This window comes from Oncorhynchus mykiss, chromosome 17, assembly GCF_057628025.1.
Source record: "Oncorhynchus mykiss isolate SJ-2025 chromosome 17, ASM5762802v1, whole genome shotgun sequence".
Lineage (NCBI taxonomy): Eukaryota > Metazoa > Chordata > Actinopteri > Salmoniformes > Salmonidae > Oncorhynchus > Oncorhynchus mykiss.
In genome coordinates, this window is record NC_143038.1 from 11,336,577 (window position 1) to 11,362,971 (window position 26,395).

The following is a 26,395-nucleotide window of genomic DNA, read 5'->3' on the forward strand; positions in this document are numbered from 1 at the left end:
AGGCGTTTACTGACCAAAACATTAAAATAACCTATGATACGCACTGGCATGCCGCACTAAGTGGCAGCATCCTCCACTCCCTCTTTCTGGTTCTAGTGGTGGACCACAATGGTGACAACACAAGCTCAACTTCTTCCAGAGAGCGCGCTGTAGACACAGACCGCCGATAAGACATTTTGGGATGAAGAGTTGAGATGAACGTTAGACTGCTGCTTTCTATTCCCAGAAATAACTTCAGGACTGGGAACATGTTCCGTTTAGTCTGTATATTTATATTTATTTTACCTTTATTTAACTAGGCAAGTCAGTTAAGAACAAATTCTTATTTTCAATGACGGCCTAGGAACAGTGGGTTAACTGCCTGTTCAGGGGCAGAACGACAAATTTGTACCTAGTCAGCTCAGGGATTTGAACTAGTCCAACGCTCTAACCACTAGGCTACCCTGCCGCCCCATATAGATGGCAAGGCTGCCCAGTTTTACGCATGGGTTCAAAGTAGCCTAATACAGTCTTCTAAAAATGGACACTTCTTCAGACTAGACCAATTTGGAATTTCCCCTGAGATTCTACTGATATGACAAGTGTGCTTTGCCCTCCACTTTCTGCGCCCTTGGTGCGCTGGTCAGCGAAGAGAAGCCCACGTAGGCTACATTCTTTCGAAATGACACAATGATCATGCACTTTGTAAACAGGGCCTGATGAAAAAGTCTTAACGTGATAACTAATGGACAGGTCCCATGTGAAATGTACTGTAAAAAAAAAAATGTATATCTTATTTCGTGGGCAAATCTAGTCGAGCACTTTTGGTGACAGGTACAGGCGCCGTGCACAACGCTTTAATTGTCGTTCCTCAATTCTATCACTAGAGAGCGACCTGACACTTATTTTTCAAAGGGAAAACATCTTAATAGCGTTGAAATCACTCGCAGTCTCTTGCCCAGCAGACCGCTTGCTTCTTCAGCGGGTATTTGACTGTGTGCATTCCCTTATCACGCGCAAGCAGGTCTGCGGATCGCGTCCCTTCCTCCCTCTGCGCGCAGGATGGACCCGAAGATAACCGAATCGGACCCTCCACCATATCGCAACGGAATCACCCAGGTTCTGCAGTACGGGGAATTCACAGCCACCGGCAACCGAAAGGTGAGGTACGCGGTGAGTTTAACCGAGAGAGATCTCACCATTCAGAAGATCACGTCAACACCTGCGGGACGGAGCAAGGTGGTTTTCAACTTGAGGGACTGTGTCGGCTGCCGGGCTTTCAGCGCAGATGACAACGCGGACGCGTACTTCTCTGTCTATTTCTACCCCTTTAAAAGACGATGGATGAGCTCTGGAGTGGCCAGGCAGCGGGTCGAGCAGTGCTTTCGGGTATCCCAGTTCCAGGACCCACGCGCCAACCTGGAGGAGGCAGAGAAATGGGCTGGCACCATCCGGGAGAGCTCTGTTCGCCAACAACATTTGAGAAATCGTGAGCAAGTCATATAGTTTCGTATAATTTTGTGGTTGAGGAAAGTGCTGTGTGTGCTTATCACATTCATGTTATTTATCAAGTTGGTATGCCTGTCTTGCATACATGATTTAGTCATTGACATAGGAAGAACGGTTGTCTTTGCATAATCTAATCTACTGCTGTGGCGCAAATTGTGTGCAATTAATTATCAGATACAACAGAACCAGCAGGCCCCGGACTTCGTAGGGTAAGAGTTGAATACCCCTGGCCTAAGCCAACTAATAGAGAAATACTAACAGAGAAGAAACAACATCCAGATCAGGATTTCCCAACATGCTTCTCTCCTTGTTTCGACCCTAAACTGGTACACCTGATTCAATTAGTCAAAGGCTTGATGATTAGTTGACTAATTGAATTAGGTGTTTAGGGTTAAAATCTGATCTAGACAATAGGCCTATTAAAGGTATGAGTGCTAAGGGATATAAATCTATAATTACTCTAGTGGGAATAATGCACTTTAATTGTAAGGTTCAGAAACAAGGGTCAAGCCATGCTAACAAATCAGGGAACCAATAAAATGTTGTTCCTTCCAGAAGTGAAGTGCTATGTAAGTCTATAGCTTGGTCATCCAATCACACTAATTTAAAAGACGAAGGTAGCCTATAAACCGAGAGGCTGGGAATTCTATAGAGGCTTTATCAAGGGATGTGAGCTATAGAAATTCCTCAGCAAAGTGAGGTATTTCTATTGACGCGATACATGAATTCATGCCTGTGTGCCGTCAATTCTAATGGTGGGGGAGAAGTGGGCTGCTGCACAATCTAACTACAACTGATCAAACAGTCCAATGATCAAACTGTCCAATAGCCAAGATAGTGGAGAGATGAGATAGAAGTCAACTTTGCAAGATACTGTACTATGGATATTATAGTTGCCTTTGAAACTTGACATTGATATCTTCTCAATGCTTACACAACCATTTGATTACCATAAAAAAACATACCATTTTAGGAAGCTTTACTGTCTGTTCATCTGCCTGTAAATCAACATGGTCTTCTATCCCGCGGCACCCATGTCATTACAGTACATCTGTAGTGTGAAATGAACCTGCGTCCCAAATGGCACCCCATTTACATGGGATCCGGTCAAAAGTAGTGCACTGTAGTAGGGAATAGGGTACCATTTGGGACAAGGGAGGAGAATTTAATAAGACGGGCATCATTGTCACACATCTCAAGGGCCTCTACTTTCAGCAACAAAGCAGGTCGCTTCCAGCACACTCAATACCATTACTAATATATTAACCACTGGCCCCTTCGACAAACCAGATGCACTGCATGGACAACAGCATGCATTACAATACACATTTGGGTATAGTAATGAACCCGGCTGTAATCATACAACATAGCATATCTAATTTAATCCTAGGATGACAGCATATTGTATTCATATAGACATCCTTGCACACATTGAAATGAATGAGGTGTAATAATATACTAGTGTACGTTATTGGATATTATAGATCCTGGATGAAACGGATCAATATACCACAGATGTCCACTGTTTACCGAGTTATCTTTTATTCCCCAGGGGCCACGGTTCAGCTTGTAGTTATTGTTTTTTCTAAGTATATAGGTAGCATTGAGTTCTCTGTATTCATAGGTACCTCTGTTCCTCTGCTTCAAAAGCAGAAGAGAACGTGAGAGAAAAAGAGGAAGATGGAAAGTTGTGTGTTTTTTTTCACTCGGAGGCCCCAGCAGTGAGACAGCAGTCCTTTTCCCTGAGGACTCTTGTCGGACGTTCTCCAAGATGAGCCTTGACGTGCTGTCAAGACCTCTGACTAAGCCCATCTCTCACACACACACACACACACACACACACACACACACACACACACACACACACACACACACACACACACACACACACCTCTCTCTGGGGCCTTCCCTGTTTAGACCCTTGGGCTCACAGCAGCTTAGTGTTTCAGGCCACTCAGTGAAGATGATAGAAAGAGGAATTACAACACACAAGCTGGTCAGAAAATCAGCTAAATGTCATTGTCACTAAATAATGTTGATAAGAATCTGTATCTGTGTTTTTCCCTCATGGCTTCACAGAACAATGTACAGCACATTGAATGAGATTTGAATTACATCTGTATAGCAATGAAAAGAAAGTGAATGTCCTTGTCTGTTTATGGCTTGCTGTGTTCTTTGCGCGTTCCCTATTCAGCTAATGACACAACGCTTGAACCACATTTCAACAAAGACCAACATGGTCTATTATAGTCCATGAGTAGGGCAGTCTCTCACTGTGTGGTTGTGGGTTTTCATGGTGGGTAGCCAGCTTCCTCTACACAGCTTTATTTGTAAAGTATCATGGCTATAATCTGCTGTTACGTTACCGTTGTATGTTTACAGACAATGTACTGTAAGCATGTAAGGTGCACATCTTTAGTTAAATCTGAGTGATAGTTTAATTCTATCAATTGCGAAAGTCTTGTCAGTTATAGGTTATAAAAATCCGTAGAGTTTTTACTTCGGAGTCGTTTTTTTATTCAGCTGTCTCGCCCATCTCACCCCACTGCCGAAAATACCCAGGAGACACCACTCAAGAGGAGAGTGACAGCCGGTGGTTAGATCCTCTCCGCTCCTCTCACTCACTGTGTCTCTCACTGACTTACGCTCTGTTTCTTTAACACCCCTCTTTCTCTCTCCATCTACATCTTTGCCGTTCTCTCTATCCTTCTTTATCTTTCCCTCATCTCTCTCTCTCTCTCCCTCTTTCCACTTTTTCTCTCCCCCATCTTTCTCTCAATCTCTGCATCTCTTTCGCTCTCCTCTCTTTCTCCCCCTGTCTCTCTCTCTCTCTCTCTCTCTCTCTGAGAACAAATCACCACACCAGGCATCTCCTCCCTCCACACCCTTTGTGGTCGGTCTGGTTTGAGTCTCAACTCAGCCAGAATCTGTTTACTCGCTCAAACACACTGCCACGATGTTGTGTACAAGGCTATTCTATTTGTGTTTGTCTTGGTGAGGTACCATCAGACATAGATAAGATGCATTTGGGTTAATGAGGGACTGTTTATGTAGGTGTCCAAAGACGATTTCAGGATTGCTTAAAAAAAAATTGCGGGGGAATGGGGGGGGGGGACTAAAACAGCCTACACAAGACACATCTGATTTGTATCTTACCAGCACAAATGCAGACAGTTAAGCTAACTACATTTAGTGGATGTGCTAGCCTATGACAAATCCATTCAATATTAAGGCTAGGCATTAATATCATATCACAATATTTTTGACAGAATGGCGGTATTTCACGGTATTTGATGTTGCTGAATAACAAAAGTTCTAAATATGTTTTATGGGCAGTGCATGGCCCTAGGATGGCAACACATTCATTTTAAGTGGTTTGAATAGTTTTTCTCCATTCTGATGGTTTAATGATCAACAAAACATGGACAAAACTTTTTGTAGAACTTTTCGTTTATTTAGCACTTTATCAAAATGTAATTATGGACGGTATTGTAAAAATCTTTACCGGTATGTGTATTCTTCATAACTGTGTACTGGCATTCACGATATATCGCCCAGTCCTTCTCCATATTATACTTAAGATATGTGTTATGGCTGCTAGTGGCCAAATGGGTGATAATAATCTAGAATCCATAAGTCCTTTAATGTGGGAGCTGGCTTTTCTCCTAATGGGGGTTTGTCCAGATTTAGTACTACCAACATCTGACGTATAAGAATGCATTGATGGGTACATGCAATAATTAAGCATAACTTGGCTTGCTACTATTGTACTATTTAAGAGTATGTTGGCGTTGAGCTTATCATGGTAGGTTATATACTTACAGTATCACATAACTCAGGAATTCTTATAGTTGGATGTATTTATTTTTTATTTTATAAGGGGATAGATTTTGCATTTGGAATTTTCTAAATATTTGAAATATTATTCAATTTCATTTAGGCAAAATGCACGGAAATGCCCTTGTCCAGAGCAAAGTCTCCCAATTGAAAACTCTCAAAGTGTTTAATATTCTAAAACGGGCAATAATGAATATTGACTGAAAAGGATCTTGTGTAGTCTCTTGCAATAGCACTCTTTAAACAAAATGTATTTTAAAACTGCGATTCCTAAAAAATGTGTCTGGAGATTTGGTCAATTCAATGAACCATGAATGAACAGGGTCAGCGACACTTAAAGGACCCCTTCTTCATGTCCTCATTACATGTAGTGCAACAACACAAATCATGGTCTGTAAAGCTTTCTACTTTTGATAGATTTAAACAAACAATATTGAAATCACCATTGTCACAACCATAAACTGTCAACTCCATCTTACTGATGGATTAGGATAGGATATGAATTTTAATGCAATTTGTCAACTCCAGAGGGAAAAAAAACTAAATTAAAAAAATATATAACGAGTGCTGAAATATCTGATAAAATGGTTATATTTTTATTGGGGGTTTTCAAATGAATCATTTTCTATATTTTACAAATATTTGTATAGAGGTTTTATTTTTATCTGCAAAAATATGTATTTTGAGAATTTGTTGTTATCTCCATCATTGGCTTGTCAACTCCGTCATTAATGGATAACCCCTTTAAGATCTATCTTTTTGTCAATATAAAAATATATATATATTTTATTCACTGTTCTACAACATATGCTTAAATTATTAACGTATTTGCTGTGCTAAGAAAAGGCCAAAATGCTACCAAAATTAGCCCTGGAGCATGATATAGTGCTATAAAACATACAGAAGTTTGGAGATTTGTATTACATATTTGAATAATCTAATGTTAAACTTAAACATATCAAGGCCTTGGACAATAAATGTAAAAGTGAAAAGCCTTTTATTGTGTCTGACAGAATTGACAAATCCGGTTAGTTGCATTTTATGAAAAAGAAAATAAGAATTAGGAGGTTGTTCCTTTACATTGTGTGATAGCTGATACTTTGGTCAATCAAAATATACAGTACCAGTCAAAAGTTTGGACACATCTATTAATTCCAGGGTTTTTAATTGTTTTTACTATTTTCTACATTGTAGAATGATAATGAAGACATCAAAACTATGAAATAACACATGGAATCATGTTTGAAAAAAAATCTAAATATATTTTATAATTGAGATTCTTCAAAGTAGCCACTCTTGGCATTCTCTCAACCAGCTTCATGAGGTAGTCACCTGGAATGCAATTTCAATTAACAGGCGTGCCTTGTTAAGTTCATTTGTGGAATTTCTTTCCTTCTTAATGCATTTGAGCCTATCAGTTGTGTTGTGACAAGGTAGGGGGGTGTATACAGAAGATAGCCCTATTTGATAAAAGACCATGTCCATATTATGGCAAGAACAGCTCAAATGAGCAAAGAGAAAAACGACATCATTACCTTAAGACATAAAGTTCAGGCAATCTGGAAAATGTCAAGAACTTTCAAAGTTTCTTCCAAGTGATGTCGCAAAAACCATTAAGCACTATGATGAAACTGGCTCATGATGACCTGCACAGGAAAGAATGACTTAGAGTTACCTCTGCTGCAGAGGATAAGTTCATTCGAGTTATGAGCCTCAGGAATTGCGGCCCAAATAAATGCTTCAGAGTTCAAGTAAAAGGCACATCTCAACATCAACTGTTTAAAGGAGACTGCGTGAATCAGGCCTTCATGGTTGAATTGCTGCAAAGAAACCACTACTAAAGGACACAAATAATAAGAAGAGACTTGCTTGGGCCAAGAAACACAAGCAATGGACATTAGACCGGTGGAAATCTTTCCTTTTTGAGATTTTGAGAATCTCAAAATCTGTCCAAATTTGAGATTTTTGGCTCCAACCGCCGTGTCTTTGTGAGACGCAGAGTAGGTGAACAGATGATCTCTGCATGTGTGGTTCCCAACGTGAAGCATAGAGGAGGTGGTGTGATGGTGCTTTGCTGGTGACACGGTCAGTGATTTATTTAGAATTCAAGGCACACCAAACCAGCATGGCTACCACAGCATTCTGCAGCGATACGCCATCCCATCTGGGTTGCGCTTAGTGGGACCATCATTTTTTTTTAAACAGGACAATGACCCAACACACCTCCAGGCTGTGTAAGGGCTATTTGACCAAGAAGGAGAGTGATGGAGTGCTGCATCAGATGACCTGGCCTCCACAATTCCCAGACCTTAACCCAGTTGAGATCGTTTGGGATGAGTTGGACAGTAGAGTGAAGGAAAAGCAGCCAACAAGTGCTCAGCATATGTTGGAAAAGCATTCCAGGTGAAGCTGGTTGAGAGAATGCCAAGAGTGTACAAAGCTGTCATCAAGGCAAAGGATGGCTACTTTGAAAAATATGAAATACATTTTGATTTGTTTAACACTTTTTGGTTACTACATGATTCCATATGTGTTATTTCATAGTTTGGATGTCTTCACTATTATTTTTACAATGTAGAAAATAGTAAAACATATTATGGTAGATGCTATGAAACTGTGACGTCTGGCCCGAGACCATAAAGTGGCCGAGCCAAAGTGTTGAAAGGCTAATAGGTGGCAGATGAGGTCCTCTTAAGGAAGACCTAAAGAGTCTTAGACTTAAAATGCATCTTTTCTTCCTCCCTACTTTAAAGTAATCGCTGATCTAACAGTCAGATAGGTGTAAGCAAGCACGCCCCTGCATTGCTTACACCACTGATCATGTTAGATCAGGGATTACTCCAAGGAAGGGAGGGAGGAAAGATGCATGTTCAAACCACTGAGCCTGAGTAAGTGAAGTGGTAGCAGAACACCCTGCCCCCCCCCCCATCCTCTCCCCCATGACAGAACTCCCAAAGAACAGAGAGAGCGACACAATGAGAGAGACAGAGGGGGGAGAATGGCCACATCAGGTATTCATAACCACATAGACTGCAGACAGAAATACATATTGGGCCCAGCCAAGTGTATAAAACACCTGGCACCCTGCCTCCCCCTCCTTCCTATAAAGATAGTTAGGCCATCTCAGGCTCATTCAGCCGCAATTAACGCTGTGTCATACCTCCCCATTCTCCACAAATAGAGAATTTGAGCTACACTCAAAGTAGCGACATTAGAATAAGTAGCTAATGCATAATTCAAAGAACGTTTTTGTTGGAAGTTCAACTGAAAGTCAAGGAAGTTCAACTGTGAGTCGTCAGTCTTTCACTGCCTGTCCCTGATATGAACATCATTGCTCAGGGGTGAACTTTCCCCTAGGTACAGATCTAGGATCAGCTTCCTCTCCCCCGATCCTAACCTTAAACAGTAGAGGGAAAACTGACCCAAGATCAGTGTGTCTAGGGGAAACTTCACCCTACACCAACATCTTCTATAGTCAATTGAAGCTGTAAGCCACCCAGTTCAGTTTCGAGGAAAAGTGGAGAGCGTTAGCTAATAAATAAACAAATGCTCCGTCTTCCATGTCTAACGAGAACAGACACTTCACTGAGTCGCAAGCGAGATCTGTCACGCAATACTGTGCAAGTTTGCTATTCTAAGATGCCATCCTAGGCCTAGACTAGAAAAATACTCTTCATGGGGTTTTTCCTCTAGGTTTTGAAGTCTACAGATGAGACATTTCTTAATCACTGCACTAGTGAATTCAGCTGAAATGTCGGTCAGACAGCAAGCGTTCCTTCGGAGTAGTTTGGTTTACCACTGTCAATATGGTTCTACAGTAATCGGTTTGGAAAGTGCCTTTTAGTGGCATCTTTAACCATCCCAAATAATTGCTTATGGCCCATTTGCCTTCGTCTTTCTACAGTAAGTCTACTGCCTTTTTTATTGTCTTTTTTTTGTGTCATAATAAATACTATCAGTGTTTATGTACTTAACCAAGGGCAACAGACTAAAACCGATAACAATCGGACTATAGTTTTATAGTAGTCTGCTACCAGTACATGTCGCAACCACACAATGTGAAGATTAAGAGATTTGACCTTTGATAAGGATGACACGTTTATGACCTTTTAAGGGCATGGCAAGTGGTGTTACAACTTTATCCGCCCCCACACTACTGTGTTACCTCAGTGCCCACTGGGCATGCTCAGATGTGATTGTTAAGGGGACACAGATCTGTTCAGACCTCTGACCACACCAGGCCAAAACAAACAGAGAGCAACATCTAGTATCATGATTTCATTAGTCACAATAATGACTATAGAAATGCTTCCCCCCCGTGTACAAAAGAGCCATTGTGGGGAGGTGAACACAATGAGCAATGTCAGTTTATTTCTAGAGAAACCCAGATTGTTAATTTATTTCTCTCTGTTTGCGTGTGTGCTTTGTTGGTTTCTTCTAGATGTGTCATGTGGCAATGAGCCATGTTGTTTAGCTGATGATGGGTTATACTGGATGTTCCCTGATTGGACCAGGAAAACGTCCAAACCCTAGTTATAGGCTGTAGGATACTAGGGCCATAATATAACTAGGGCCAAGTGCTTTCGTGGTCAGGTGAGCTAGAGACCGGTTTCACCTGGAAAAACTGACCCTAACCATAACATCTTGCTGACAACCAAGACCGTAGGTGGAGGTGGTACTCTCAACCACAGCCAGTTTATAATGAAGGAATGTTTGGGAATGGGTAGGGTGGCTAAGAGGAAGTGTCAATGGGTCCAGACAAGACGGGCCTCGTGGGTAATGATGAAGCAAAAACACAGCATGGTTGGGGCCCTTGCCAGCTGGGTTGGCACAGGTCCATGCCAAATTATTTATGAGGGCACTGCCCTGGGGCCTCATTTATAAACCGCGCTTAAGTACAAAATATAACCCCAAAATGTCCGTGTGCCATTTTTCACGCAAAAGTTGAAATTTATAATACATTTTACCTGATGTGAGAATGTGCTCACCTCTCCACAAATTCTAGACCATGCGTACACACATCTGCGAGTGGTTTAAATATTGTATTGCAAGCTGACATGTATTATGTACAAATGGGGGATATGATGAAAATTGTGTTAATAAAAAAAACAGAATGCCAAGAGTCTGCAAAGCTGTCAAGGCAAAGGGTGGCTTTGAACAATCTTTGTTTGAACACTTTTTTTGGTTACTACATGATTCCATATGTGTTATTTCACAGTTTTCATGTCTTCACTATTATTTTACAATGTAGAGAATAGTCCAAATAAAGAAAAAGTAGGTGTGTCCAAACCTTTAACTGGTACTGTGTATTAAATATGTTAATATTTAGAAAAATATTTGAAGAAAAGTAGAGATTCTTTCAATAATCCCTGAACTGACAGTATCATATAACTGACAATATAATGTACCAGAGTAGTTTTGTTTGGTTGAAGTGAGTAATGAGTAGGTGTGTCCAAACTTTTGACTGGTACTGTAATTTGACAGTATGGGTAAGCTGTTGCTGTGTGATGGGAGCGTAATATGTTTAAACTCCGAGCCCACCAAAGCAGGACATAGAACCCCAATAGTCTATTGATAAACAAAATAGTGAACAACAATTCGTCTGGGGGTGTGGGCTGTAGCATTTAGCCTACTTTTAAATTGTTTGAATATACAATCAATATACAATCAATCTTGTAGAATGTGTCAGTGTGCGGACAGGCAGCATACATACATGTTTAGCTTGAAAAAGTCACTGCAAAATATCGATACATCTCAATATTTTTGTACGTGCACAGACTTTTCATAAATGGAGCATGTAGAAATTGTGTGAAATGTACACAACAGTTATAAATGAGGGCCCTGCCATCTCCATCCTCCCAGGACTTCATTACTTGTTATGAAAGGGTCCACATTTCATAGAAACGTCCCATTAGGCAAAGACATCAGATAAATACCCGATTTGGTTGATATTAACGTGGTAAACGCTATTGTTGGTATGTGGTTAGAATGAGACATGAAAAACAGTGTGGCTTTTTTAGCAAATTCATGATGTTGCTTCAACCTACATTTTGTGTGAGGATGTTTTAAAAAAAATGTATTTTAGATGGAAGTGTATTTGGGGCCGTTAAAAGCTTTTATCTATGCTGACCACACTGTCTGTGTGGGTGGACAATTTCAGTTTGTCTGTGATGTGTAAGCCGAGGAACTTAAAACTTTCCACCTTTTCCACTGCTGTCCTTTCAATGTGGATAGAGGGGTGCTCCCTCTGCTGTTTCCTGAAGTCAATGGTCATCTCCTTTGTTTTGTTGACGGTGAGTGAGAGGTTGTTTCCCTGACACCACACTCCGAGTGCCCTCACCTCCTCCCTGTTGGCTGTCTCATCATTGTTGGTAATCAAGCCCACTACTGTTGTCGTCTGCAAACTTGATGATTGAGTTGGAGGGGTGCATGGCCACGCAGTGAACAGGGAGTACAGGAGGGGGCACGCACCCTTATGGAGCCCCAGTGTTGAGGGTCAGCGAAGAGATGGAGATGTTGTTTCCTACCTTCATCACATGGGGGCGGCCCGTCAGAAATTCCAGGACCCAATTGCGCAGGGAGGGGTTGAGACCCATGGCCTCCAGCTTGATGATGAGCTTGGAGGGTACTATGGTATTGAAAGCTGAGCTGTAGTCAATGAACAGCATTCTTACATAGGTATTCCTCTTGTCCAGATGTGATTGTGCAGTGTGATTGCGATTGCATCATCTGTGGACCCGTTGTGGAGGTGATATGATCCTTGACTAGTGTCTCAAAGCACTTCATGATGACAGAAGTGAGTGCTACGGGGCAGTATTCATTTAGTTCAGTTCTTTGCCTTCTTGGGCACAGGAACAATGGTGGCCATCTTGAAGCATATGGGGACAGCAGACTGGGCTAGGGAGCGATTGAATATGTCCGTAAACACACCAGCCAGCTGGTCTGCGCATGCTCTGAGGACGTGGCTAGGGATACCGGTCTAGGCCAGCAGCCTTGAGAGGGTTAACATGTTTAAAAAACAAAATACTACATAGTTTCCTAAGGGCTCGAAGCGAGGCGAACATATCTGTCGGTGCCATCTTCTGTAATGATCATGTTGTTTAATCAGCTTTGTGATATGCCACTCGTGTCAGGTGGATGGATAATCTTGGCAAAGGAGAAATGCACACTAACAGGGACGTAAACTAATGTTTGCACAAAAATTGAGAGAAATACACTTTTTGTGCTTAAGGATCATTCCTGGGATCTTTTATTTCAGCTCAAGAAACACGGGACAAACGCTTTACATGTTGAGTTGATATTTTTGTTCAGTATACGTCAAGCAAAGTAGGAAGGCTATCTAGGTACATGGGGCTGTTAACTGAGGCCATGTGTTATCAAACACGTTGTCACTTTAACTGCCTTGTGACAAGGCACCTACAGTAGACACACCCCATTCCATCTTACGCCCTGTTACGCTAAGTCAAAGCCCTGTGACCAAACTCCACAGATACCACATATCTACAGTACTGATAGGTGGTGTTTCATAATCTAACCTGTGTTGTCAGAGGCTGTGTCCCTAACGGCACCCTATTCCCTTTGTAGCGCACTACTATAAAGGGAATAGGGTGCCATTTGGGACACAACCATAGACTGCAACACACTGTTTGCAGTAGTACAGATACTAGAACTCTGATAGGTGGTGTTTCCTAACTTGTAATGGTGTAGTCTGCGATATATGTTGACAGTAGCTCCAGTAGACGTGGGGTCGTCTAGAAAAACACGCCCTGCCAATTAGGTTGGATGTTGGTGGATGACCTCATCCAGGAAGCATCCAAAGCACTGTCCTTGTTCTCCACCCATAGCAAGTCATTCAAGTCGTTCATCATGTTTACAAACTTGTTTACCTGGCTTCCCCATCCTCCGTGACTAAAATACTTGAATTTCCCAGAATGGTTTAGCTAGAGCGGACTGACGCAGAAAGTTAATAATTGGCAAAGAAGCCCTGAGTCATAGTTCTGAGTGTTTGTCTAATCAGTATAGTCTGAGGATGAATGTTAGAAATAAGGGATGGGAGTTTTTGCTGACCACCAATGTGACCTGAACAGGAAAAACTCAGGGCCCTAGTTTTAGTGCCTGGTCATGGAACATGGTCAGGAAAAACTCCTGGCCTTAATAATATTAACATCAAGCTTCTCCCTCCATTGTCTATTGTTGTAATGAAAGAGAAGAGAAGTCACAGATTGAGTCAATCAGAAATCTACCTGGTTTATTACAAGTTGCAACAGGGACACAACACACAGCTCGGAAACAAAGAAAATGTCTAACTGGCCTCTTGGAGACGGGCCCTTTTATGTCCTAATCAGACAGGACCAAATGTTCTGATAACAGCAGCCCGAGAGGCTTTTAGGAAGTAAAACCCAAAATGCAATGACTGTCTGCTGCAACAGAATCAGTGTGTCCTCGATCCTTGTACATCCAGTCTGGCGTCAATCACTATCAACAGACATGAGAATAATCCATAACGTTAAGCATCAAGTCTAGTGACCATCAACCCTCACCTTGAGTAGAACATTGGAAAGGGGAAAAATATATATATAATCAAGCTAAACATTGTGTTAAACACTCTAATCTGAATATGAACTTTAGCGATTTAACATTTTCCCACTATAATTGTCTTTGTATGGGTTTCTGTGTTTGTGAGATTTTCTGCAAAGGTCACCAAAAATAGCAGGTCTAACATCTGTCATAATCCCTGTCCGTGCATCTCTCTGTTCTAGGCGTGCTTTACAGTGAGGTGCACCGTCCCTGCAGCGTCATGCTACTGGTGAACCCCCACAGTGGGAAGGGCCAGGCCCTCAGCCTCTTCACCGGACACGTCCAACACATGCTTAACGAGGCCGGTGTCCCACACACTCTGGTCATCACTGGTGAGTATAGTGTACTGTAAGTGCATGCACACACTCGCAGGTAAATTGCGCAGGCACGCACACACGCGTCATCTCTGCTGAGTTAATGCATGTGCATACACTGGCACACAGGTGATCACAGGTCAATATCCTACACTAACACCTGCAATGACAGGTCAATGAATAATCCAACTGTCAAAGCACTACACACACACACACACTAACGCTCAGCTGCTTGGCAGACTGGACAAAACAAAGCAGAAACCATCATTCTGTATCCCTCCACTCCAATTGGCAATGTCAAGCAAAGGAGCTAATGGCCGTCTCTCTCTCAAGTTGACCCCCCCCATTTATAAATCCTCTGGCTGTTTTCATCGCTAGCTGGCAGAATTCCGATCAAGTGCTGCCGGCACATATGTGTATGCATGTAGATCCATTATGTAACATGTTATGTTAATACACAAACCTCTGTCAAATCTGGTTCACCATGATGTTATGGGCCCTATTGATGGGCTAATAATTCAAATCAAATGTTTTATTTAACTATGCAAGTCAGTTAAGAACAAATTCTTATTTACAATGACGGCCTACCCCAGCCAAACCCTCCCCTAACCCGGATGACGCTGGGCCAATTGTGTGCCGCCCTACAGGACTCCTAATCACGGGCCGGATGTGATGCAGCCTGGATAATAATAGTGTGTGGGGGGGGGGGGGAGATTTGATGTAACTTATTAGCCACATTGATCGGGTAATCATTGTCATGTGTGCTGCCACAGTCTGGGGACATTGTAATGATAATGTACTAGTTTTGTATTAGGCTTCTGGTTCAAAGCTCATCAAATGGGTCACATCCATTAGGGCACACCTTAGCAAAACGCTTTACAACTGAAAATGAAAAGTTTCTTGTTGGACACGTTTAGGCAGTCTCTACTATGTTTTAGTACATTTGAATATGACCCAGATGTAGCTTTTGAAGCCCTACATTTCAGGCTATTGAGTTCCTCTCCCTCTGTTCTTAAATCACTGCAGTGTCAGAGAGCAGGCAAGATAATGAATCCCTTTCCCAAAAACTGAGAGAGCAATCCTCTGAACGCATTCTGAAATGCTGAATATGTTAAAATTGGAGAGACAAAAAGAATAGACAGGTAGTCACCATACAGGTAGATGCCAACACTTTTCAGAGTAAGATAGAAGGTTGTGCAGGTGTTAGTTTGCAAACAAAGATTCTGCATCACCATTGCTACCCCTTTTAACACTAAAGAGTCCAGCCGAGCCAAGCTGTACTGGCTGGCCTGGTAATCCGTTTACTGGAACCATGCGAAAGGAAAATATCAGTGGCTCTCAGTGCTAATCCAGTGAGACTGAGGCAGGGCCAGAGCTGTGCTAGCCTAGCGGACGGTTAGCATGGGGACGCTAATGAGCGAGGACAGGCCCATTATTGGAGCCCTGGCTGTGTGGCGGTGCCAGAGGGAGGGGAAGGATGAGTCCACTGCCCAGAGGGAGACTGGGCAACTGGGCATGGAGGAGGCTTGGCGCAAGGGTCTCAATGGATCTCTGTTTCTCTCTCTGAAAAGGATAAATTGTATGAGGACGCCTTCTCTCTGTCAGTTCAGACGAAGAAGAAAAGTATCCCAGCGGTCTAAGGCACTGCATCTCAGTGCCAGAGGCGTCACTACAGACCCTGGTTCAATTCCAGGCTGTATCACAACCGTCCGTGATTGGGAGTCCCATAGAGCGGCACACAATTGGTCCAGCGTTGTCCGGGTTTGGCCGGGGCAGGCCGTCATTGTAAATAAGAATTTGTTCTTAACTGACTTGCCTAGTTAAGGAAAGGAAGCCACCTTATTGAGAGACACCCTAACAGATGGAAAGTGGCAGGATGTTAATCTTCTTATTCTTATTCTCCCAGTGACACAGTCTTTCCAGTGAGATTAGTGCAGGTGTGACCCATCTATATCAGTGCCAGCTGTGGTGGTTTTGGAATAGAACAGTAAATGTCATTAATATAGCCTGTGGCCCAGAAAACATGATAGTAGAAAAAGCCACTGTTTACTATTGTCAGTTTGAGACCTAGGCGAATCTGTTGCAGGATGTTATCTTTCCAGTGCCATTGTAACCTAGCTGTGGTTGGTTTTCAAAACAGTACAGTGAGTTCTATAGCCTGTGGCCCTGTGGCCTGGTCTCAAGGCGGGAGAGCGTGTGGTGAGGTGATTCTACTGGTTCTACATCCCTGTCCCTGTCCCTGGGTGCTGACTAAGCTGCCACAGCGTGTCCTCAAGCTCCCAACCTGGTTGACTTATCTACACACACACACACACCACTGCCTCTTCTGCTCCACCTCTGTTGACCCAAAGTCTCCAGATAGACACACACACAGCGTAGCCTTTGTGAACAGGGAGTCAGTCACCTGCAAAGAAAAGGATCCCTGCTATTACTGTCAGTGTGCATTATGGATCCCTGGCGCAGTCCTCATCGTACCTAGAACATTAAATGGCCCTTTTTTAAATGTCATGTCTGTGTCCTTACTCAGCCCAGCAGCATACTGTATATACCCTAGTGTGAGATGGGTTTGGAACCTCCTTTTGTGTGAGGCAGGGTCAGTGAGAGTGTGGCTGGGAGGAGAGGGACAGGGAAAGGAGAGTGAAGCAAAGTGAGTAGGGACGAGGGGAGTCTGGGGACATGAAACTGCATGGTGGCATTGGAGGTTAAGCCTCGCTCTCTTTCTCCGAATTGTAGCTTCTTTAGAGGGACAACAATGGTTGCCCTGAGACCAACCCTGAGAGACACATGCACACCCACACACCCACTGCAGAGAACAGAATAGTTGTCCACACACACACACAGTAGAGAACAGGATAGTTGTCCACACACACACTGTAGAGAGCAGAATAGTTGCCCAAACACACACACACACACACACACACACACACACACTGTAGAGAACAGGATAGTTGTCCACACACACACACTGTAGAGAAAAGGATAGTTGTCCAAACTCACACACACCTCCCCTCCACCGCAGGGCCAGTATGGAGAAAAAGGAGCAGTGTAATGATTGTCTCATTCCACAGAGCCACAGAACTGGGAAAAGGAAGAACAATTGCTTGCAGCCCAGAGACTGAGCCGGTCAGTCAAGCTACACTACAGTACTGCACTGCGCCCAGTCCCAGACCTCATATTTGACCATCCAACCCATCACCACAACAAACACTCATAAAAATGACTAAAAGCACCAACTCCCCCCCCCCCCCGAGCTGTCTGTGTGTATGAGTGTGAGCATGTGTGTGTTAAAGTGCTATCGGCTACGATCAGCTATCCCCATTAACAGTAAAGGGAGGATGTAAACAACATCAACATCTCCTACGCAGCAACCAGCCTCCTAATATTTTCCAGCTGCGCTGCCCTCCGTCTTGACACTGACTGGCTATCTACACACACTGTGTTTATAGCCTCTGCACATGCAAATGTCACGTGAGGAGACTGATGAAGGGAAATTGATTTGCCTGTATACTGTTCTCAGGCCCAGCAGGAGGGTAATGAATGAAAGGTAAGAAAGGGTCTGCGTCTCAAATGGCACCCTATTCTCTACATAGTGCACTGCTTTTGACCACATGGCCTATGTAGGGAATAGGGTGCCATTTGGGACCTAGGCCTCGGGGGAGGCATCCGATTACTGAGGCTGTTGCAGAGGGGAATGCGCTCTACTGTTGTGTCAAGACCAGCATAAAACGACGCAGCGAACAATCACACTACTGTCTTGTAGACTACATACACGGAAAGGAAACATAGAGAGAGGGTATTGCTGTCAGTGGGTTTCAGACGCAAGGACAAACAAGGGAGCATAGAGATCCACGAGTGTTTCCCAAATCCGGTCCTCCAGTACCCCCAGCAGTACATATTGTTGTTGTGGGCCCCTGACAAGCACACCTAATTCAACTTGTCAAGGGCTTTATGTTTAGTTGACAAGTAGAATCAGGTGTGCTTGTCAGGGGCCCACAACAACCATATGTACTGCTGGGGGTACTGGAGGACCGGAGTTGGGAAACACTACTATACAGTATCTCTGTGCAAACAGACACTGCGATCACACAAGCAGCCCAATTCTGATATTTTTGACCAATTAGATCAGCTATGAAAAATCTCTGATTGGTCAAAAGACCAGAACTGGGCTGCCTGTGTAAACACAGCCTTTGAGAGGTAAAGATCAGATTCCTTGGGGAAGAAAGAAAGACTTGGCTTAAGCTGTTAAGCTTGAGTGGCTACAGCCAAAGAGCTCTTAGACAGTCTGGCCTTTTATAAAGAATGTGTTTTGAGGAGAGAGGAATTATGTGTGTGTGTGTGTGTGTACGCGCTTCTCTCTGAGAGTGTGCTACTAATATTAACCCGGCAGAGTGTTAGGGAAATGTAGGGTAATAAAAGGTGCGATTGGAAAGTAACAGTGATGGTACAGGAAGCAGTACCAGTCACTCACTATATATAGACTACACAGGAGGTTTGTGGCACCTTAATTGGGGAGGATGGGCTTATGGTAATGGCTGGAGCAGAATTGGTGGAATGGTATCAAACACATGGTTTCCATGTGGTTTCCTCTCTTCCGGCCATTATCATGAGCCGTCCTCCCGTCAGCAGCCTCCACTGATAGACTTACTGCCCCCTAAAGAAAATGTATTACAGCTCTACGAGCAGTTTACCCTCACCTAAGCATAACCTTAACCATACAGGGAAATAACACAAAACTGACCTTAGGTCAGTGCTAGGAGAAACGTAATCCTTCTCCTAGTGGAATGATGGATACAGTTCTAGGATCAGCTTACCCTCCTCTAAGCCCAACCTTAACCATTGGGGGAGAAAGACGAAATCTGACCTTTGATCAGCATCATAAATGAAACGTAATCCTACTCCTGTCGCAATGTACAATCTGCTGATTGCCCCAGTCTAATTTGATGGAGGGCCCTATAACGTAGTTTGGCCTTTTAATCTAATTTGCAATGTGATACTGCATTTCATTAAGGTGGCATATCAACTGTCCTCTCTGCCCTAAAGACATGTGCTGCTCGCCTGGTCACAGGTATCTAATATATAGTTTCTATGGGTTTGCCATTCCATTTACTCCGTTCAACATTTATGAGCCATCCTCCCCTCACCAGCCTCCACTGAGCCTGGTACTGTAGGGGGCCTATCAGTTGTCCTCTACCACCAACCTCCAGTGTAGTCTACATTCCATGTTCCCTGTGTTTTGTTGTTCAGCTATTGTATTCACAACAGTTTGTCCCCGGAAGGGTCATACCTGCCCTTGTCCTCTCCATCTCAAATTTCTGCACTTTGTCGAACCACACACCCACTTCATTCCCAAAGTGATTGGAAGGTCTCACAACTACAAAAGAGAGGGATTTTGACACTACAATAACACACAAACAGTGGTTTTACAGCCACGCACACACCTAAACACATGTAAATGTACTCGTCTTCCTTGTCTGTTTTCAGAGCGGCAGAACCATGCCAGGGAGTTGGTGAGAGAGGCTGACCTGTCACAGTGGGGTGCTCTAGTCATCATGTCCGGAGACGGACTGCTGTTTGAGGTGAGGTACAAATACAATCATCCATTCCCGACAAGAATTCAAATTTGCATTCTTACTTGACCTAGTAACTGTCTTGGAACTTCTGGTGCCAACATGGCATTCTTTTCACTTCTAAACCTCAAACCCCCAGTTTGCTGAGATCCGTGGTTCTGCCTGACCTTGCATATTGTTGCATAGGCACTGATTTTTAAGCCTATTTTTGGAGAGTTTCCACTGAAAGTGCACTTTAGTTTAGACCAGGCCTTATTTTGGTCTATGAAAGTGGCCCTAGATCTGGTGGCTCTCTGGCTGTTGGGTGACCCTTGCTCTATCTGTTCCCCCCAGGTTGTGAATGGCCTGATGGAGAGAGAGGACTGGGAGGAGGCCATCCAGACCCCACTGGGAATTCTACCTGGGGGCTCTGGTAACGCCCTGGCTGCCTCTATACACCACTACTCTGGGTGGGTGACACACCAAGACCCCAATGTAGCAGTTAGACACCACTACTCTGGGTGGGTGACACACCAAGACCCCAATGTAGCAGTTAGACACCACTACTCTGGGTGGCTGACACACCAAGACCCCAATGTAGCAGTTAGACACCACTACTCTGGGTGGGTGACACACCAAGACCCCAATGTAGCAGTTAGACACCACTACTCTGGGTGGCTGACACACCAAGACCCCAATGTAGCAGTTAGACACCACTACTCTGGGTGGGTGACACACCAAGACCCCAATGTAGCAGTTAGACACCACTACTCTGGGTGGCTGACACACCAAGACCCCAATGTAGCAGTTAGACACCACTACTCTGGGTGGATGACACACCAAGAACCCAATGTAGCAGTTAGACACCACTACTCTGGGTGGCTGACACACCAAGACCCCAATGTAGCAGTTAGACACCACTACTCTGGGTGGATGACACACCAAGACCCCAATGTAGCAGTTAGACACCACTACTCTGGGTGGGTGACACACCAAGACCACCATGTAGCAGTTAGACACCACTACTCTGGGTGGGTGACACACCAAGACCCCAATGTAGCAGTTAGACACCACTACTCTGGGTGGGTGACACACCAAGACCACCATGTAGCAGTTAGTTAGCAGCAGTTAGTCCCAATAATGTACTTTGAAAATGCGTGCTTCCCCCCTCATCTTCCATTGAGGTACTCAATCAGGCATGATTATTTGTGACAAGTAATGCATTGCGTTGCTGTTTCCCATGTTGGATCAGTGATCACCTCAAAGAAGGGAATAATGAGTTGAAAACCAATTTATCCAGTTGTGTGAGAAATATACTTCCAGGAAGACCGTAAAGAAGGATACACTATAGACAACAATCTACACCAGCACAGGGCCTACTACTGCCCATATGTTTGACAAACTGTATTGAGTAAATCCCCAGAATCAGTAGTGGAGAACAAACATACTGCTGCTGGCTCATTCTTTAACCACCACAGTACAGAACATCAACACAATGAATCACAATTACACTACCAGCATGCCCTCCTGTCTGTCCATCTCTGCCACCCCCCCACCAGAAGCCCCAGTCAACCTGCCACACAATGAGAGGAAGGACCCAGAGTCTGTTTTGTTCTCTCTGCCCTGCAGGGGATCCAGAATATTATCTGCTGCTCTGTTTTTGATCAACAGTGGCTTACTGTATCACCGGTTGTTCTATGTATATATGCTGGTCCCAGATCTGTTTGGGCTGTAGGCTATAGGACAGACACAACGGTAAAACGGGTCAGTTTTGCCTTGAGCAGTGGGATCGGATGACTCTAATAGTTTATAGTTAGAACTCCCTCTACTGGTTGTTAAGAGATACTACACCCCAGTTCTCTTTTCAGTGACTAAGAAAATAGCTCAAAATGGTACGATGTTATTGTCTATAAAAACGTGATAAAAGAAAGCCGAACAGAGACCCCAATCAATGGCTGTTATTGAATGGTGAGCCTAATTCCTAGGATGAATCATGAATACACGCTGAATATGGATATGCTGCCATATGGACGTGACCCCAATCGTATGGAACTCTATTGAGACGTCATTATCTAATAGGCTGAGGTGTAGAGGAGAAAAGACAGCAGGCTGAGTGGTTGATGTGGGGCTGGGGGTCCCATGACCTCTCTACCCCCCCCCCCCCCCCCCCCCCCCCCCGGGCTTGTCTTTTGTCTGTCGTGTCTACCGCTAACTCCCCCCTCCTCTTCTTTCTCTCTCTCTCCTCCCCCCTGACAGGGCCCAGCCGGTGTCAAGCGAGGAGCTGCTGGTCAGCTGTGGCTTCCTGCTGTGTAAGGGCCTGGTGTCTCGCATGGACCTGGCTTCCATCCACCTGGGCTCCAGCCCCTCCAACCCCACCCGCCTCTTCTCCTTCCTCTCGCTGGCCTGGGGCTTTGTGGCTGACGTGGACGTGGAGAGCGAGAAGTACCGCCACGTGGGCGCCGCCCGCTTCACCATGGGGACGTTGGTCAGGTTGGCATCTTTGAGGGTGTATAAGGGCCGCCTGGCATACCTGCCGGTTGACGAGGTGGATGGAGAGGAGGAGGATAGGCAATCGTCAGTCTCGTTGGAGGAGATGACGAGCGTGTCACCTCAATGCCAACCGCCATCGTCTGCATTCTGCTCCTCTACCCTCCTCTGCCGGCCTTCGAAGGACTCGCCGTGCCAGAACGCAGCTCACAACTCCCGTAACTCAAACAACGCCTTCAAGGCGAAGAATTGGGAACCCATGTCCGCTAATGCCACCCTAACAGGCCCGCCAGACTCTCTCCTGGTGCCCCTGGACCAGCCGGTGCCCAGTGACTGGGTGGTGGTGCCCGAGGAGGACTTTGTCCTCATGCTGGCCATGTACCAGTCTCACCTGGCAAAGGACCTGTATGCCGCACCCGACTCTACACTTGATGACGGCCTCATCCACCTGATATATGTCCGAGCAGGCATATCACGCACGGCCCTGCTCCGTCTCTTCTTGGCCATGGAGAAGGGAACCCACCTGGCCAACAACTGCCCCCACCTGGTGTACACCCGGGTGCGGGCGCTGCGGCTGGAGCCCTACTCGCCAAAAGGGGTGATCACAGTGGATGGGGAGGTGGTGGAGTATGGGCCGGTCCAGGCCCAGGTACATGGCGGGATAGCCAGGCTCATCACTAGATGATTAACAAGATCCACTGGATAGATGGCTAGCGTTAGCATGTTATGCTAATGGTATGCTACACTAAAAGCTAACATTAGTTAGCATAGCATCGTCCAGAAAATGCTAACAATTAGCGTTAGCATTTTCTGCTCACATCTTAAAGGGAGGTGGGATTAAATGTACTTTTTAGTCTTCTCTCTGAATTTATTCTTTGAATTGAAGGTTTGGATTGGATGTGCCATGAAGGAGGAGCAAGGCTAGAACACAAAAAGTTCACAATGGGTGGGTACGTTTAATTTCTACAATTTCTACAGCATTTAGGCTGTTCTAAGATGGCTTCCCACTAGCACAAAGCAACTGGCCTTTAATTGGCTGTTCCAAGCTATGACATAAATACATTACTAGAACCAAGGTGAGAGATCGATCAAGAGCTCTGCTGCCTTATACTTATGGAGTAACTCATGAAATATGAATATTTTCGCCCCACCACCATGCCCACCCACACATACATTCTCCGTACCCTATGATGTAGGGCTTGATGTAGTGTCAGTCACCCACCTGCCACTCACAGACCCCGGGCAAGCTTTGTCTAATGGGAGGGCATCTCAACTTTAATTTTCCTTCTTATGCAACGAATGGGGTTTGGATAGATGCCTTGACTGCTCTCATCCGCTGTGACGTGGACATATGGAAGATACATACAATCTCTGGGAGCCAGCATTGACATTATTAGAAACCAATTCATTTGAACTCAAGTAATTAGGGGACAGTTGCGCCGATGCCGAAATCATCCCTCAACCATTGATGCTCAATTAAAATAGGGTTGTTTTTGATTACCTTGAATCTTGAGGGTCAGTAGTTTATCCTAAGGCCTAGGACCCTGACTCTGGACTACTTGATGACCGGTTTTGGATTTGAAAAGATTGGAGTTTATTTTGGATTAGTCATTGTTGTGATGAGCTGAAAACGCACCATACTTCCATGACTTCTTCAATCAACCAGCCAACTTACATTGACATGCAAACAAATATACTAAAGAAAACGTATCTTCAAGTAATTTGATATGTGCTTGTTTTATACCTCATATTTCCATGAACCACTAGCTTTAAAACGGCCTAGAGTGATAGACACTGCCTTTATTTATTGTTCTGTGGCCTGTCCTGCAGAGGAAGGCATGTAGCACAGGTCCAGGTTACGTGATTGATGACTTGTAGTGCCTGTATCAGGTCTCCAACTGCAGTCTTGCCCCATACCCCTCCCCCATCCATCCTCCTTCTCCATCCAATCCATCCATCCCCTCCTCCTCCCTTTCTCGACACTGCAGTGCACCACAGAGCAGTCCCAGTTTCTTTTGTCTGCCTGCAGCTGACACCAACAGTACACAACACACACACACTGTACAAACCCCTTCTCAGCAATCATCACCTTATCATAAAGCTTTAAAACAGAGAAGATAAACTATGAAATGATGACAAGAGCAACCTAAGGCTAATGTGATGCTAATACAGTAGCTAGCCTGAGTTTACACTCGTCTTAGCCTTCTTCTGTACTGATTCTGAACTCTCGGGTGATTCTTTTGCCTTAAAACACAAAAGGAAGAGAGGTGGCGCTTGATTAAACAGCACATTGGTCAGGGGATGGAAAAGAGGGAGGGATGAGGGAGAGTATTGACTTGTTAAATGCTGCATGAGGGACCAGCATTGTGTGGTATGCATCCCAAATGGCACCCTATTCTCTATAAAGTGCACTACTTTTGAACAGGGCCCATAGGGATGCAGACGTGGTCTTGGCACACAGCCCTTCTCCACAGATACACTGCTGTGGAGACTGAGCATCATGTTTAACATAAGGTTCTGACTGACACTGGGAAAGAAAGATGTTTATGTTCATCTTGTTCGCCTTAGGGGATAAGAGGTCATGGAACTGGGGGATACCCTGAGAGAATGTTGTTGGGCCTCGGTTTATATTTTTGGAGCCAAAAATGCCCTTGATATGACTGAGTGCACATTTGGGCCACAAAATCTTCCCAAAATGCAAAAATGTCAGTTTCATGTTGTGATATTGTGCAATGACTGGGTTTTTGATGTTGCAAACCTGTCATCAGTCCAGTCTAAATAACTATAAATGGGGAAGACCAAAATGACATACTTAAAGAAATGACAAATGTGATTTTAGCTGTGCCGCATGCAAAAGAAAGCACCCTTGCATTGTTTAAAGTACAAAATTATTAACTCTGCTTTTAACCCTTTCAGGGACATGAGCTCATCTCATTCCTCCCCCTACTGCTGAATTGATTGAGCTCATCTGGCGTTCCTCCCCCTACTGATTGCTATTTTAGAGCAGCAGCACATGACTTTCCAATCCTTACCTTGGTTGCGTTCTCCTGCTCAGACGTTGTGTGCCACGTCCGACTGACAGATCGCAACAGTATTACATGGTTAGCTGATACATAAAAATACCTATCTAGGAGTTGTAAGCTCTGGCAGTCGTCGGCAACACCTGGGAAGAGGAACGCGCCCCTTAGCATGCTGGAAATCAATGAGTTATTATGATGGGGAAATGGAGGTGAAAATATCAAGATGCACACGAGTCGCTTATTTCAGTTCCTCCATGAGAAATTGTTGTTCAGAATTCTGATTTTCACAGGAGTGTTCTGCTTGACATATGCGCAAATCCATTCCTTGTAGCTAGCTTGGGCCATGATTTTTCCTGACCACTTCACTTGACTAGAAAACTCTGTGCCCTACTCAGCCTATGCAGCCCCTGGCGCTTTCTCAGTTGTAACAATTCTTACCCTTCCCTTCCTCATCAGTAGGCTTTCACCTGGCCAGTTCTTTCAGATCAGAGCAATGCAGGAAAGGAAGCGAGGACAGATTTTAAACGATTGAGAAAGAGCCCCTGAAACTGTTTGGTGTGCCTTGAACATGTTGCCCCTTAGTGGTGGGAAGAGGGGTGTGTACTGTACTGATGCTTAGACTTGATACCGGTCCTATTAATCTTCAATATTTCATTTCCTCATTGGATTTCTAAGGGGACAGACCAACTCCTGTAACCCATTTCCAGTTGAATTGAGTGCTTGCTTAAGAACAAAAAAAAAAAGAGGATTGATGAAGCTTAGATGTCCTCGTTTGAAAACTCAGGCACAGGCCCTAATATACTCCATTGTTGACACTTGAAGGTGTCTAGCTAAAGAACTTCAGTCCGGTACGAACCCAAAACTCTTGGATTTGTTAGATGTAACCGTCTTACTGCTGCTGCTTGACTGTTGTCTAAATTGACAGTGTTTTTCAGGTGTATTTGGTGAAGGGATAGTAACTGTTCTTTTTATAAATCTTGATTGATGTTCTTTACTTGAGTTGAATACAGAGTTCTATTTTTCCACTTGGCAAAATGTTGAATCAAATAAAGTGAAAACCAAAACCTTTCTTGTTTCTTTTGAATTACACGATTAAAGTTGCCGTTTTGTTCTTTTAAGTGAGGTC

The 26,395-nt window shown here is 44.2% G+C and overlaps 1 protein-coding gene across 1 annotated transcript; it reads left to right on the forward strand.

Moving 5' to 3' along the window:
* Positions 1 to 464: 464 nt before the first annotated feature.
* Positions 465 to 26,334, forward strand: LOC110493671 (sphingosine kinase 1). Its single transcript, XM_090204801.1, has 5 exons — positions 465 to 1,468; positions 14,085 to 14,234; positions 19,698 to 19,792; positions 20,117 to 20,232; positions 22,019 to 26,334. Exons 1-5 carry the CDS (start codon positions 1,042 to 1,044, stop codon positions 22,932 to 22,934), a joined length of 1,704 nt encoding a protein of 567 aa, XP_090060927.1. The 5' UTR covers positions 465 to 1,041; the 3' UTR covers positions 22,935 to 26,334.
* Positions 26,335 to 26,395: the final 61 nt, after the last annotated feature.